At 46.0% G+C, this 16,062-nt stretch overlaps 1 protein-coding gene across 4 annotated transcripts in view; it reads left to right on the forward strand.

Moving 5' to 3' along the window:
• Window positions 1-7,327, forward strand: part of INSR (insulin receptor) — a 128,055-nt gene extending 120,728 nt beyond the window's left edge. For all 4 annotated transcript variants that reach the window (XM_046684741.1, XM_046684743.1, XM_046684740.1 and 1 more), the window contains one exon: window positions 2,198-7,327. In XM_046684741.1, the coding sequence (XP_046540697.1) occupies window positions 2,198-2,552 (355 nt within the window). In that variant the 3' untranslated portion in view covers window positions 2,553-7,327. The remainder of the gene's footprint in view (window positions 1-2,197) is intronic.
• The last annotated feature ends 8,735 nt before the right edge of the window (window positions 7,328-16,062 follow it).

Raw genomic sequence — 16,062 nt, forward strand, 5'->3', positions numbered from 1 at the left:
TGCTTGCATATTATGTCTATATGCATGCTTGAGTTTGCATATTATATTTTTACATACATGCTTGTGTTTGCACATTTTATCTTTGCATGCAGACGTGTTTGCATATCATGTCTACACACGTGCTTGTGTTTGCATATCCTATCTTTACATGCATGCTTTATTGCATATCACATCTTTGAAAGGTTGCACGAGAAACCCTGCAGCAGTGGTTACCTTGGGAGAAGGGAACTGGGGAGCTGAGGTGGGAGAGTCAGGTTGAACTGTCTATTCTTTATACCTTTCACATTTTGTCTGTAAACGAATACAATGTTATATGTCAAACTATATCTCAGTGAAAGTGGAAAAAATCACTAAGCATAAACACTATAAAAAATTTTGTCAGAGATATGTATTACCTATGCCCTCCCAATATTTGTTTTAAATTTTTGTTATAGGAGCAAATAGACAACACATACACATGCACGCTATTAAACACGTGCAAAATTGTCCAGCCTCATAGTAGTCCAATAAATATAAAGAAAAAAAAGAAAAGTACTGTTTTCCTAAATTAGCAGTAAAAGAAAGGAAGGAGAGAGGGAGGAAGAAAGAGAAAGGAAGGAAGAAAGGAGGAAAAGAGAGTTTTAATACTCAGTGTTAGCAATGGTACAGCCAGATAACCACTCTTGTCACCCTGTTGTAATAGCTACTCAGAGCAATGTTATTTAAAGTCTCAAAAAAAAATTGAAATGATCTAAACATCCAACAATATGAGCATTGCCAAGTAAATTGATAAATTAATATGATGTAGCAATTGAAATGTCAAAGGATGCTCATAAAAATATTTTGTAACTCAGTGGATAAGCTTATGTTAAAATATTAAGTGTGGAAAGTGTGTATATATTACATTTCCAAATGTATCCAGATAGAAAAGACAAGAGGTTACATCTGAAAGAGAGTTGTGTGCAAGCTGTATTTTCTCTACATTTTTGGGTGTTTTCTAACTTTCTACAATGGGCATTTATTACATATAAAGTCCTTTATCAGTGTTTCTTAGGAGAAAAGTTTTCCCTCCTGAAAAATCCATGGGGAGAGGCCATTTTGATCCTTCATCCTCAAAAGAATAAGGCATTTAGGAAACCTGGTTTGAAGAGACCTCACAGGAAAAAAAGTAGGAAGCAGAGTTATTTAGGAACTCGGAGGCAAGTCTTTCTAAACATTGCTCCATGCAGGTCCTTTCCTAGCCATGCCGATTAGCAGCCAGTGGTGGTTCCAGGACCAGGGTAATTACATAGGCTCTAGGACAGGGGTCCACAAACTTTTTCCATAAAGGGCCATATTGTACAGTCACGTGTCACTTAATGACAGGGATGCATTCTGAGAAATGCGTCACTAGGTGATTTCGTCATTGTGCGAATGTCATAGAGTATGCTTACACAAACCTAGAGGGCCTAGCCTTCTACACACCTAGGCTACATGGTACTAATCTTATGGGACCACCGTCACATATGTGGTCCATCGTTGACCGAAATGTCGTTATACGGCCCATGACTGTAAGTATTTTCAGCTTTGTGGGCCATGTGGCTCTCTGTCACAGCTCCTCAACTCTGCCGTGTAGCTCAAAGGCAGCCACGGACAACATGTAAATGAATGGGTGCGACTGTGTGCCAATAAAACTTTATTTAGAAAAACACTCAGGGGGCCGGATTTGCTCCACAGGCTGAAGGTTGCCAACTGTTGCAAAGTTACAATGGGGGAAGGGAAGAGGTAAAATGGAAATCCCAAGCCCTCAGCAAGCGTCTTGTGTGCTCTTGGCTGAGTAAAGTCATAACCCCCTCCTGGGACCCCCGCGAGAGTCAGGGCTGGTTCTGCAGGATGGCCACACAGAGCTGGCCCTCTAGGGCCGCTCCACACAGCTGCAGCCGTCAGGTGCAGGGATCTAGAGAATGATGAACGGTGGTCTTCAGCATGTGGTTAACATCAGGAGAGACCCTTCTTGATCTGGCTTTGAGATGAGGCCACCCCTTTGGCTCTCTTTTTAAAACCATCTTTCAGCACCCATAGACTTGCTGCTTTTACTTGACTGCTGCCTGCACACATGGTTGCCATCTAATGTGATTGCTTGGCACCTGTGGGTGTGAGCTTACAGGGGAGGCGTTGGGTGGGCGCTGCCCGGCTGGACCCTTGGGACTCACCCCCGACCTGTTCCTCTGCCCCACAGCACCGACCTGATGCGTATGTGCTGGCAGTTCAACCCCAAGATGCGGCCGACCTTCCTGGAGATCGTCGACCTGCTCAAGGATGACCTGCACCCCAGCTTTCCAGAAGTTTCCTTCTTCCACAGCGAGGAGAACAAGGCCCCCGAGAGCGAGGAGCTGGAGATGGAGTTTGAGGACATGGAGAATGTCCCCCTGGATCGGTCCTCACATTCCCAGAGGGAGGAGGCCGGGGGCCGGGATGCAGGGTCCTCTCTGGGTCTAAAGCGGAACTATGAGGAACACATCCCGTACACTCACATGAACGGGGGCAAGAAAAACGGGCGGATTCTGACTCTGCCGAGGTCAAATCCTTCCTAACGACGGCGCCTGTTCTGGAGAGCGTTCCCCGTCTTCACTTTCCTCTGGTTTGAAGGCCTCCAAAAACCTCAGGATTCGCACACGAATCTGCCACAGTGTCAAGTGGAGCTCAGAGATCACGACTTTCCATTTCTGCTCATCTTATGACTTAAAACACATTTGTTTGATTGCCAATTGACTAGTCGTTGGAGAATTTAACTGTGAACATAGAGGGGAAGGGGTTTTGGTGGCTGCTGTCCTTTTGGGCAACTGCTGTTTCAAGCCAGGATGTTATTATTATTTTTTTTCCCTAGTAGGTTGAAAGAAAGCACCTGTTTTTACAAAGATTTTTTTTTTTTTTGCTGGTGTCTGAGCTACAGTATAAAACATAAAACTTGTTTGTGGAACAAAAGTTTGCAAGAAAGAAAGAAAAAAAGCTGTTCCAGTAGAATTCCAAGCTTCACGGAGTGGGCATCAGGAAGGTTTTCTCATCCAGGCTGAAGGATTGTTTTTCTTTTCCTTCACAAAATCAGTTCCTCAAATTGACCAATAGCTGCTGCTTTTGTACTTTTGATAAGGATCTGCAGTCCCGGTGTGTGGCTCACGTGTGTGCGCGTGCGAGTGTGTGTCCAGGTTAGACAGGGCTGGTGTGTACGTGTGCAGAGCATTCATGCCGAGTTGACGCTTTGGGGATCGGCTCATGAAGGTCTCGCTCTTCTCGAGTGTGTGAGCTCCTGATCCCACCCCCGCCTCCTTCCTTCTTATTTACTGGGAGACTGTGCCCTCGACCGATTCTTCTTGTGTCCCAGATCTAGCCTCAGGAGTCTTCTCTTCCTTAACTTTGGTGACAAATGTTTGTCCGGGAGCCAAGGGAGTAGTTTGGAGTGATAATGGATCTTTTCAAGACCAAACAAAGCCAGGACATGAAAATGAAAAAAAAAAAAAAAAAAGAAGAAGAAGAACTGAAATGATGAAGAGTTTTGAGAATATATTTGTAACATATTTAATTTTTAAAAAATCTCCAGCATCAGCCTCATAAGTTATTGACTGTTTCCCGGGGTGGGGGGAGGGCTTATGGGTTAGTTTGCTTGTGCGTGGTGGCGGTGAGGGGGCGCGGTGTGGGGAGCAAGGCACCAGTGACCAATTTGTTTGGTCTGAAAGGCATCCATTTTTTGCTGGGAATAAAGCCACATTAGCTGCTAACCCTTTTGGACGTCGTGAGGCCACGCTGAGGGTGTGGGCGACTGGGTTTGCTGGATAGTTTGGTTTCTGCTGGGGTAAGCTGGCAGCCACCTGGAGGGGAGCCCTGCCTTCAAACACACTTGTGGCTCTCTGATCTTCTGGTTCCCTGTGTGTACCTCGCATGCTTCCTCAACTGGGTGTGCACGTCCTACAGTAATTGTGCAAACACAACAAAAGTCAGACCCTAAAGTGTGACCGCACCGAAGGACTTTGAGAACACTAAGCAATATGAAGTGAGATGCACCTGTCGGTCCCCTCCGCCCTCAGGGCATCCGACTGTCCTCAGAACTGACCTCCCAGAAGCTGCTCCGCGCCCGGTGGCCTCAGCTGGGCCAGTCGTGGGGCCTGAGCAGAACTCTCAGGTGCTTATGGTGTTGCCATCCCTAAGAGAGTCGAGTCTGGAGGAGAAACCGCTAAAGGCCATCACGCTACGGAGAACTTCCCAACGGGCATGAGTCCACAGTTTCTTCCCTTTGGGGAAACAGCCACAGCTGCTCAAATAAAGAACACGGTGAACTCAGCACTTTGGTTCATCAAAATCATCACCCACGGGTTATCTCTGAGTGCATTTTCTCAAAAGTTTTTGATTGCTTCCTTCTCCTCTTCTTGTCTTAAGAGTTGTGGGCTTCAGGATGGGACAGAGATGCAACCGTGACCCCCCAAGCCTTCTCAATTTTTGATTAAGAACCCAGGTAGACACAAATCCCAATGGCCTATGGCTATCTTATTTATATGATTTGGGAAATTACAGCATGTAAAATATTTCTGGGGAGCCTCAGTAATAGGGTACAAGGAGCGAGAGTAAAGCAATTATTTTCGCCAAATTTATTTTGTACATAGAAGAGGGTCTGTACGTAAATTAAGAAACACGTAGTACTAGGTATTTTGTTCTTTTCGTAGGAAATTTGTAGTGGCCATATACCACACTAGCAGCAATTTTCACATTTTTTCTAATTCAGAAAGGTTTTCTTATATTAGGGGGAAAATTATTTATTTTAATATATAAAAAATCACTGTAAAAATCACTTTCATAAAAAACAGAGCGCATGTAAATTTTTATCAAAGAAAAATAAGCAGGAGGATGTGGGATAATGATTTTTTTTTTTCCAGCACAGCCTACCTCAGTGTATCGTTAGGATTTGGTTCAATAACGGACATCTTCGAGACTTCAGAATTCTGCCTGGATCCGATCTGAATCAGGGAAAAATCCATATCAGCTGATTCTGAATGCCAGGGACCAGTAAGAATTTTGAGGGAGGGAGTTGGGATAAAATATGGCCTTCGTGTGAGCATAGATCCTTTTTCTGGCTGATAATATGCTTCTCTGCATTTAATCTTCCTTTCTTTTTTTTTTTTTTTTTTTTTTTTGATCCTCCATCCGTTGGCACCATGCTCCCCAAACATGAACCTAGTTCCAGGCCATCATGATGTATCGGAGGTGAGGGCATTCAGACCTGAGTTACTCTCCTTCGGTGGGAGTGGATTTATCATTGCCTGCTGGGGCAAAGACAGGCTTTGGGGCAGAGCCAGCATCCCCACTGTCCTTCCCCCTCCACCCCACTGAAGTGAGCACCAAGGTGCCCTGGGCTCTCCATGGTTTATTCTCACCCCTTTCAGACTCAGATCCTTTTTTAGGGGGTGGAACAAACCACACTCATGGGAACCTCACACACAAACACCCCATGCAGTGTCTTCTTTTATTCTTCAAGTGGGAGGAGCGTATGTTGAGAAATCTCAGTCCCCAAATCCACCACTGTACTGGATGCATTTTTTTAGCAACAAAACCTTAGACCCCAGTGTTGCGGTTTAGTTGACTTTAAGCTAATACTGGTTGACCTTGTGGGGCTTTGAGAACCTGTGTGTAAGTCTGGGCAGGGCCAACAAGGCTATTGTCATATTCGGCAAGCCTTTGTCATACTTTCACCACGGCTCCTGCAGGATCTCCTTTCTCCACTTGCCCTGGAGACGTACCTAGAGTACCGGACCCGCCCTGTGTAAATGGGATTTCACTGATTTCATTTAGCTGTCTCTGCTGCTGCTGTGAAAAGGGCAAGTGGCCGTTGGGTTATCAGCCTCGTTTTGCAACAGATGATGTTTCCTGTGCAACAACAGAACTTTGGTCTGAGGAAATCATGGTTGTCCTGGGGGGTTGTAATGATGGGTTACAAAAAAAAGCAACAAAGCCAGCTTAGGTTGATGCTTTTTGTTGTTTGTTTTTGAAGATGTCTCACTATTATTAAAACCTTTTTTCATTAATGCGGCGAAATCTGCATAGTAGTTTCTTCTTCTGGGAGGAGAATACCAAACGTGTTACTTTTTCCCTGGACCAGTGATGTCAAACACACGTCTGGAAATGTTTGTATTCTGAGAGCTGTTCTGGGTGCTTTTCTGTCATTTTAAGCTAGTAGAAAGAGAGACATGCTGCTGGTTCTCTGGATAGGCATTGAGCACAACTGAGAGAAAATGTGGGAGTTGATGCAAGGGTCTGCACATACAATCCATGACCACTGGAGCCTGCCACCAACTGATGGACAGATCTTCCACTGTCTCCCACCAGAGCAGATGGTCCTCCATAAGTGTGCTTGTTGGGTTGGGAGGTGTTTATTTGTAGCTGTCCTAGCATTGCTCAGTGGGCAGGAATGCCATCAGAACATGGCCCATGCTAGCCATCTGAGTGATTGGATGTGCTGTAGTCCCACCGGCAATCATTTTTCTACTTTGTGGTGGGTGGAAGTTGGGGTTAAATGCCTTTTGGATGCCTCTTGGTGAGTCCTTGACACCTCAGGCTATTCAGAAATTATGGTTTGGTTGGGGGTGGGGAATGGGGAAATGCTGATCTTATATAAACGGTACTTGTAGAATGGTGCCCCTTCAGAAATCCTTCTGGAATGTTCTTCAGAATATTGCTTTACACCAGAGGTAAGGTTGGGGATGGAAAGAGCAGAGGAGCGTTTGTTCTCTCAAAACACACGAAAGAATGTGCTGGACTTTCGGGGGCTGCCGGTGAAGGCGAATGTTTCCTTAGGGTTCTCCCAGAAACAGAGGGAAACAATGACTTTTTGAGTTCGCTGTCACCTTCTGATGCCAGTCAAGGTCCGGAACCAGCCTCCAGCTGAATTTTTATTTGGGTATGGGCCCTACAAACCAGCTTGTGAATCGGAGGCTCTTGGTCCCATTTGAGAAGGAAGGAATAGTACCCCCCACCCCCAATACATGTGCGTCCACGTTCATATTCAGGAATGGCTTGCTTAGACTTCTGACTCTCTGTGCCTGGGTGGGCTCAGCCCCTCGTGTCAGCAGCAGACACCTCCCGTCCGCCGTCAGCCGTGCAGGATCAAAAGTGCCTCGGCTTTTGCGGAAAACAACTCGGAAACACAAAACCCACTGAAAGCTCAATTATTATTTTTTCAATGTTTTCCTACAAGAGCCAAGTAGCGCCATGTACAGAATATGCCTTTTTGTTTGTTTGTTTGGAATATCGAAATTGCTCTGCATGTAAAATATGGGATAATTACCTGTTTATATTGAAATTCTGAATAAATTATCTGAGAATACTCTTGTTTTTGTGTGGTGTCCAAGCAAAGGCCCATGAACTGTGTAGGGTTGTGGCTATGGGGTGGGCTGTGTTAACGGAAACCTCTTGGAAAGTTGTGGGTACCTGTTTTGAGAGGGGACAAACCCCTAGGTTTCTTCAAAACAACGAAGCAGGAGATTATATATTGTAACCAGCAGGGCCGACAATCCGCTGGCATATACCTGTACAACCGAACTAGCTGTTTAAATATCGAACTATTTCTATACTAGTTGGTAACTAATTGCTGCCTCAAGGACCCAGACCTCCCCATGATCCAAACACTAAAGATTTTACTCTGGGATCTCCAGCCCCTTGCTCCACTCCAAGATCCTGGAGACTTCCTTGCTGAATATTTTAATGTCATCCTGGGATTGTGGACCTGTCTCCAGGGTGGGTGGCCAGTAGGGGACTATAGATTGAAAGAGGATTTTGTACACACTTCCTTGAGCCGAGTACACAGTATAGTGGATAAGGAGACAGACTCCACGCCTTCAGCAACCTGTGTGACTTGGAATGAGTCACGTAACTTCATGTGTTAGCTCATGCTGTGTAACAAACAGCCCCTAAATGTAGTGGCTTCAGCAGCAAACATTTATTTCTCACAGTTCTGTGTGTCGGCTGGATGGTTCTTCTGATGACAGCCTCACTTCTGTGTCTGAGGCCTGTAGCAGGGATGGCCCATCTTCCAGAAGCCCAGCTGGGGCTTTTTCATAGGGTGGTAGTTGCAGCATAGCCAGTGGGACGAGAGAGCAAGTCCCAGCAGGCAAGCACTTTCCAGATCTCTGCTTGTGTGGTGTTTGCTACTGTTCCATCGCCCAAAGGAAGTCACGTGGGTGCACCCAGAGTCAGCACGGGGGCGTGGGGGACTGCCAGAGGGTCTGGATATAGGGAGATGTGAACCAAGTGGGAGCCAATCCTGCAACAGTCACCCACACTTCTCCTTTTACCCTTCTCTTATTGAAGGTGGTAGACCCTGCCTCATATGGCCGTAGTGCAGATCAATTGAGGTAATGCTTGTCCTTCATACCTCCTCCAGGATGTCCTTCCTACACCTCCAAACCCCTCCAGTTCCTCATTCTCCAAGAAATCAATGCCACTGCTAACTGAAAGTGGCGGTAGCCTGAATCATGCCTCCCTGGGTGGGTGAAATTCAATAGAAGCCCCTTGGAAAATGGAAGATGCTTTTCTCCCCAGTCTCAAGGGGTGCAATCTCAGAGTGAGCAGGTAGGGGGTGGTCTGTTTGCCCAGAGGGGCCACTCAGTCTCCTCAAACTCCTGGCCAGGTGACATCGGTGTAGCCTAGCAGGGCTCCTCAGGCCCTGGCCTTGATTTCTGGCCCTGGCTCTGCCCCAAGTGTGCGTTGCATGACAGATGAGAACATTGTCACCTGAGTAGTGCACAAGCAAGAGGAAGCACACAAAAGCTTTGGTATCTCCAAAATACTCCACAGAAGAAGGAAGTCACATTCTTTTTTTTTTAAGGTATGCTTTTTTTTTTTTTTTTTGGTGAGGACGATTGTTCCTGCGCTAACATCTGTTGCCAATCTTACTCTTTTTTTTCTCCCCAAAGCTCCAGTACATAGTCATATATTTTAGATGTAAGTCCTTCTATGTGGGATGCTGTCACAGCATGGCTCGATGAGCAGTGTGTAGGTCCACGCCCAGGATCCGAACCAGTGAACCCTGTGCTGCCAAAGCAGAGTGCGTGAGCTTGACCACTACGCCACCAGGCTGGCCCCAGGAAGTCACACTCTTAACAAAGATGACAAAGTTGGCAGGTGGTCTTGACTGTGTGTGGTGAGGTCTGAGTTCTCCAGACGTTGATCTCCAGCCTTCCTGGATGCTGCCGACACGTCACCTGGGGCTTGGCTTCAACTCCAAGAAGCTGACGGTGCAGTCTGCCATTGTGCCCTCACGGTGACTCACCCAGAATCTTATACCCCAAGTGCCTCCAGGAGCCCTTGTCATAGTCAGAGCCTCACAAGACGCCCCTGCAATGGGTGCTCCCGTGGATCCGCTGTCGTCGACACCGTGGTTCCCCACCCAGTTCACCTCTTCAGAACCCCGCTGCTCACTCTCCCGCCTGCCAGGGGCGTCGTCTGCTGGGGGCTCACTGCTGCGTCCCTCTCCTGGAACTTCCTAGGCTTAAGGGAGCTCCTTTGTCCAAGGTTATGCCCCGTCCCTTGGGGCAGCCACATCTGAACACTGGCCAATGTGAGGGACAAAATCCTGGCCTCTGTGTCTACATGGACGTTATGGGTTCAATTGTGTCACCTCCTCCCCTCCTCCCCCCAAAAAGATATATTCAAGCCCTAACCTCTGGTACCTCAGAATGTGACCTTATTCGGAAACAGGGTCATTGAAGGTGTAATGAGTTCAGTGAAAGTGAGGTCACACTGGAGTAGGGTGGGCCCCTTATCCAATATGACTGGTGTCCTTATAAAAAGGGGAAATTTGGATCCAGACTCACCCCCAGGGAGAACGCCATGTGAGGATGAAGGCAGAGATCAGAGTGATGCCAAGCCAGGGACCACCAAAGATGGCCAGCAGACCACCGAAAGCTAGGAGAGAAGCAAGGAATGGATTCTCCCTTGCAGCCTCCGAAGGAAGCAACCCTGCCAACCCCTTGATCTCAGACTTCCAGCCTCCGGAACTGTGAGATGTTGGGACCTCAGGGAGCCTCGCGTTTAGAAGTTAAATTTAGAAGTTGAATCAGAGAGGGATATTGAACTCCCAAAGGTCACACAGCAAGTTGCTTTGTCTCATGGTATGCTGTGTTTGATAGATCTACGGGGACACCTGGCATGCCAGCATTATGGAGAGACCAGGAGAGGCTCTTGTGAGATTTCTGAGCATAGGCTCTCCACGGCTTCCCTGAGACATATGGAACGCTGGACAGTATCTCATGGAAGGAAGGAAGGCAGGATTCCCATGGTTAAAAGTATCATGGAGTCACGAACCAGTTCACAGTAAGCCTTCAAAGTTAGAGAGATCTGTGAATTGCTCAGACATTCACCAGGCAACCTTAGATAACTCCTTAAACCTCCCCAAGCCTCGGTTTCCCCGTTTTTAAAAGGAAATAGTCACAGAACCTCTACTGTAGGGTTGTTGTCAGATTACATTGGAGAAGACAGGAAAGGCAGTAAGTACAGAGTCTGGTGCACAGCATGACTCAATCCACGTGAGTAACTTGATGATTATCTTTATTATTGATAAATATATGTTTTCAAGCCTCAGGGAACGAGTGTGTGGGGTCATTCATGAACCTCCCCTGGTGAAATGTTGGGACAACACTGTGTTTCACAGATGTGGGACCTGAACCTAAGGGGCTGAAGTACCATCACCAGGTCTCCCTTCTGTCCTCACATGTTGGGGTGACAGCTGTGGTGGACACACTTTAGGGGGACCTCCTCCACCAGCAATTCCCACCTCCTGGGGTCCACAGCTTTGTCCATCCTCCTCCCCTTGGTATGGACAGGATATGACACTTGCTTGTAACGAATGGACTATGGAAACCATGATGGGACAGCACTCCCTTGATTATGGGACATTATATAAGAGTCTGCTTGGCAGCTTGGAGTGGGAGATTTTACTGGTGGCCTCGAAGAGCAAACAGGCCTACTGTGAACTGCCTAGGAAAAGGGCCACGTGCAGGAAGTCGTGGCAGGTCACGGGACCCGAGGGTGGCCTCCTGCCAACAGCTAGTAAAACGCTGGTGTCATCAAGTCGCGAGGAAATGAACTCTATCAACAACCCAAAGGCTCCAGCTTGGAGGCATCTTCTCCCCCAGTTGCGCCTCCGTATGAGGATGCAGCCCCAGCAGACACCTTCACTGTGGTCTCGACAGACCCTGAGACCGAGCTAAGCGGTGCCCAGACTTGTGGTCACGGAAATTGTGAGATAATAAACGTGTGTGTTCTTTTAAGTTGTCAAATTGGTTACACAGGGATAGAAAACTAATAAAATAGCATAGGGACCCGATTCCTGGTATTTTGCAGATTAAGTGTTATTTGACATGTGGCACAAAGAGTGTTCTCGCTAGGTGTTAGCTAATATTCACCATGGGCGTTGACATCATCGTGACGCTCCTGGTGGACGGCATCCTGTGCCAGTCTTCTTTTTTTTTGGATATGGGTCCTAGTTTTCTTTTTAAAATTGAAGTGTAATTGACATATAACATTATATTAGTTTCAGGTGTACAACGTAATGATTCGATATTCATATATATTGTGAAATGATCACTACAATAAGTCTAGTTAACATCCGTCACCACACATAGTCAAATATACAATCCAGCGTTAGTAACCACACTCACCATGCTGTATATTCACAGCCCCATGACTTATTTATTTTATAACTGGCGTTTGTGCCTTTTGACTCCCTTCACCCATTTCACCCACCCTTCTCCCGACCTCTGGTAACCACCAATCTGTTCTCTGGATCTATGAGCTTGCTTTTTTAGATTCCACATATAAGTGAGCTCATACAGGGCACTTTTCTTTCCCTATCTGACTTATTTCATTTAGCATAATGTCCTCCAGGCCCATCCGTGTTGTCACAAATGGCAAGATTTCATTACTTTTATGGCTGAGATAAATATATATATCTCTCTCTCACATTATCTTTATCCATTCATCCATTGATGGACACTTAGGTCGTTTCCATATCTTTTTTTTTTAAAGATTTTATTTTTTTCCTTTCTCTCCCCAAAGCTCCCCGGCACATAGTTGTACATTCTTTGTTGTGGGTCCTTCTAGTTGTGGCATGTGGGACGCTGCCTCAGCGTGGTTTGATGAGCAGTGCCATGCCCGCGCCCAGGATTCGAACCAACAAAACACTGGGCCGCCTGCAGCGGAGCGGGCAAACCCAACCACTCGGCCACGGGCCCAGCCCCTCCATATCTTGACTATTGTGAATAATGTGGCAATAAGCATGGGAATGCAGGTGCCAGGTGCTCCTTCTGCTGTCCCCTGACCCCCTGAGAGTGACTCAAAAATGCAGGATGCAGGATGCTACATGTGCAAACCCCAGATCCCACGCCTTGGGTTGGTCCAGCGCATACCCCTTAAAGATTCAGAAACAAAGCCCCAGGTCATCTTGGAAGACTCCAACGCTGGTGTTCCGTCGCCACCTTGTGGATCTATTCTCACTTGGCAAGTTGTGTTTTTCTAGAAATTTGTTCTTTCTGTGTAACTTTTCCAAATTTGGGAGCTAAGTTTCAAAATAATCTCTCATCATTTTTTTAAACGATGTTTGATCCCTAATCTTGATTCTTTTTTTAAAAATTGTTTTGTTGAGGTCATAATGGTTTATAACATAGTGTAATTTCAGGTGTACATTATTATTTGTCAGTATTCTATATAGACTGCATCGTGCTCACCACCAATAGTCTAAGTTTCATCCATTACCATATATACGTACACTTTTACCCCTTTTGCCCATCCGCCATGCCCCTTACCCTCTGGTAACCACTAATCTGTTCTCTTTGTCCACGTGTTTGTTTATCTTCCACATAGGAGTGAAATCATACAGTGTTTGTCTTTCTCTGTCTGGCTTATTTTGCTTAACATAATACCCTCAAGCTCCATCCATGGTGTTGCAAATGGGATGACTGTGTATTTTTTATGGCTGAGAAGTAGTCCATTGTATACATACACCACATCTTCTTTAGCCATTCATCAGTTGATGGGCACTTGGGTTGCTTCCCCGTCTTGGCTATTGTGAATAATGCTGCAATGAACATAGGGCTGCGTAAGTCTCTTTGAATTGTTGATTTCATGTTCTTTAGATAAATATCCAGAAGTGGGATAGCTGGATTGTATGGTATTTCTATTTTTGTTTTTTTGAGAAATCTCCAAACTGTTTTCCATAGTGGCTGCACCAGTTGGCATTCCCACCAGCAGTGTGTCTCATCATCTTTTGAATCTTTGCACTTATGTCCCACTTTCCATTTCTAATTTGTTTTGGTCATTTTTTTTTTCTTCCCTCATCAGTCACGTTAGAAGTTTATCGATTTCATCAGCTTTTTTTACAGAGTCAACTTTCATCTTTCATAATCCTCTCTATTGTATCTTTTAATTTTTTTAACTTTATGCTCTTTATTATTGCCTTCATTTTACTTGTTTATTGTATTGCTCTGTTTGTACTTCTTAAGCTGGCTGTTGACCTTATTTGTTTTCAGGTTTTTTGTTTTTCAATTGTAGGCATTTCAATTTCTACATTTACAACTGTGAAAAAATAAATAAGTAAATTATATAATGTGTTAGAAATGATCTGTGTTAAGAGAAGAATAAGGGAAAAGTGGATAGCGAGTGTATCGGTCTGCTTGGGCTGCCAGAAAATACCATAGATTGGGGGGTTTAAACAACAGAACTTTATTTTCTCATGGGTCGGGAGGCTTGAAGCCCCAGACCCAGATGTTGGCTGATTCAGTTCCTGGTGAGGGCTCTCTTCCTGGCTTGCACATGGCCGCCTTCTTGCTGTGTCTTTGCATAGTCTTTCCTCTGTGGCACCTGGTGGTGGGGGGGAGAGAGGGAGGGAGCGAGAGAGAGGGAGGGAGCGAGAGAGAGGGAGGGAGTGAGAGAGAGGGAGGGAGAGGGAGAGAGGGAGGGAGAGAGAGAGAGAGGGAGAGAGAGAGAGGGAGAGAGAGAGAGAGAGAGAGAGAGAGAGAAGGAGGGAGGGAGAGAGAGGGGGAGAGAGTACTCTCCGTTGTCTCTTCTTATAAAGACGGCAATCCTACCAGATCAAGGCTCCGTCATTATGACCTCATGTAACCTTAATTACTTCCCTAAAGGCCGACTCTCCAAATACAGCCACCCTAGGGGTTAGGGCTTCAGCATATGAATTTTGGGGGCACACAAAACATTCATCCCAATACAGGGAGGATCAAGGGGGTGCAACTTTTTTTTTTTTTTAAGGAAGATTAGCCCTGAGCTAACTACTGTCAATCCTCCTCTTTTTGCTGAGGAAGACTGGCCCTGAGCTAACATCCGTGCCCATCTTCCTCCACTTTATATGTGGGACGCCTGCCACAGCATGGCTTGCCAAGTGGTGCCATGTCCGCACCTGGGATCTGAACTGGCGAACCCTGGGCCGCTGAAGCAGAACATGTGAACTTAACCGCTGCGCCACCGGGCCAGCCCCAAGGGGGTGCAATTTTAAATAAGGTAACCACAGAAACAGTCACCGCTGAGCCAGTGATTACGATTTTCCATCACTCAGCATGATGATCTGTGATCACAAATGTAGCGGCTATTATGTCTGTGATGTTTAAGAGATTTCCATTATTCAGAGAGAATAATTTTATAATTGGATTCTAGGAGATCAGTTTATTCTACTTAAGGGGAGGAGGAAAGAAATCAAATGCTAATTGGCTTAAATGTCTAATTGGTGATGATTGGTTTCGGAAGACAGACATATGTTAGCCACCAGGGGAATCATTTTAAAAAGGGCTTGATGCCATGAAGGCAAGAAAAGGAAACGACTCTGCCAGCCAGCTCCAACAGACAGTTCGCTGCAGTCATTGACTGTCTTTGCTTTGTTGTCTGGGCTGAGAGCAATGAAATGAGCCTGAAATGTGGAGGCTTCCCATATACTAGCCAGTTTTCAAGGCTCCTTGACACCATACTATGATCCTAGTTTCTTTTTAGGCACCACACGTCCATTAGGACCACCTGTTATGGAAAAAATGCAAACTCACATCCCGCATACTCATGACTATACAGAGAATTCCCATTTTTTGCTTTTGTCCTGTACCTATTTTGTAAAAGTCCCATTGGTTATTCTGGTATATTATCCTGGGGCACAGGGTGATAACGAGGATGCGAATTTTATTTGGCACCTTGCAGCTCTGGGTCTGGGTTCTCAGGTTAGCTGACACGTATGTTGAAAGAGAAAGAAACTCCTCCCCAGGCTAGAAAACCAATTTGTACCCTAAGAAGGGTCAGTGTCTGCAAGTTGCAAAATGGAAAGTACTACTTCACCAGTGGCTGTTCTGGGTTCTAATGGAAAAGGAGCCATTTTGGTTTGTGGATTCAGGGTGGTGAAACACTGCCATCTTCAGGGCATATTTTGGAATTAAACAGAAGGGCGCTGTAGATGTTTTTACTCTTGTTAGCCTTTGGGAAAAGGGATCCAAACAGCAGAAAATCCTGATTTAAATAAGCTAGAGGGACTACAAAATTATGACGACGAGGATCCCTTTGGATTTTCTGACTTTGGCTAAGTTGCTTAAGCCCTCTGTGTCTTCATGTCTCAATTTCCTCATACGCAAAACAGTGTGATAGCTCAGGTCCTCCGAAAAGCAGACACCAAAACAGAATCAGATGTGTAGATAAAAGGGAGAGGAAGCAGGGGCTGGCCCGGTGGTGCAGCAGTTAAGTGTGCATATTCCACTTTGGCGGCCCAGGGTTTGCCAGTTTGGATCCCGAGTGTGGACATGGCACCGCTTGGCACGCCATGCTGTGGTAGGCGTCCCACATATAAATTGGAGGAGGATGGGCACGGATGTTGGCTCAGGGCCAGTCTTCCTCAGCAAAAAGAGGAGGATTGGCAGCAGTTAGCTCAGAGCTAATCTTCCTCAAAAAAAAAAGAACTAGTTCTAACTGCAGTTCAGAGAAAGTCTTGGCCAGGCTGAGGAGGTGCTGCAAAGCAATACTGTCTGTTACAGGAGTTCTGATTGGGCAGAAATGGCCTGGTTCTGGCACTCCCGCCAGGCC

The sequence above is a fragment of the Equus quagga genome, chromosome 14 (genome assembly GCF_021613505.1).
Source record: "Equus quagga isolate Etosha38 chromosome 14, UCLA_HA_Equagga_1.0, whole genome shotgun sequence".
Lineage (NCBI taxonomy): Eukaryota > Metazoa > Chordata > Mammalia > Perissodactyla > Equidae > Equus > Equus quagga.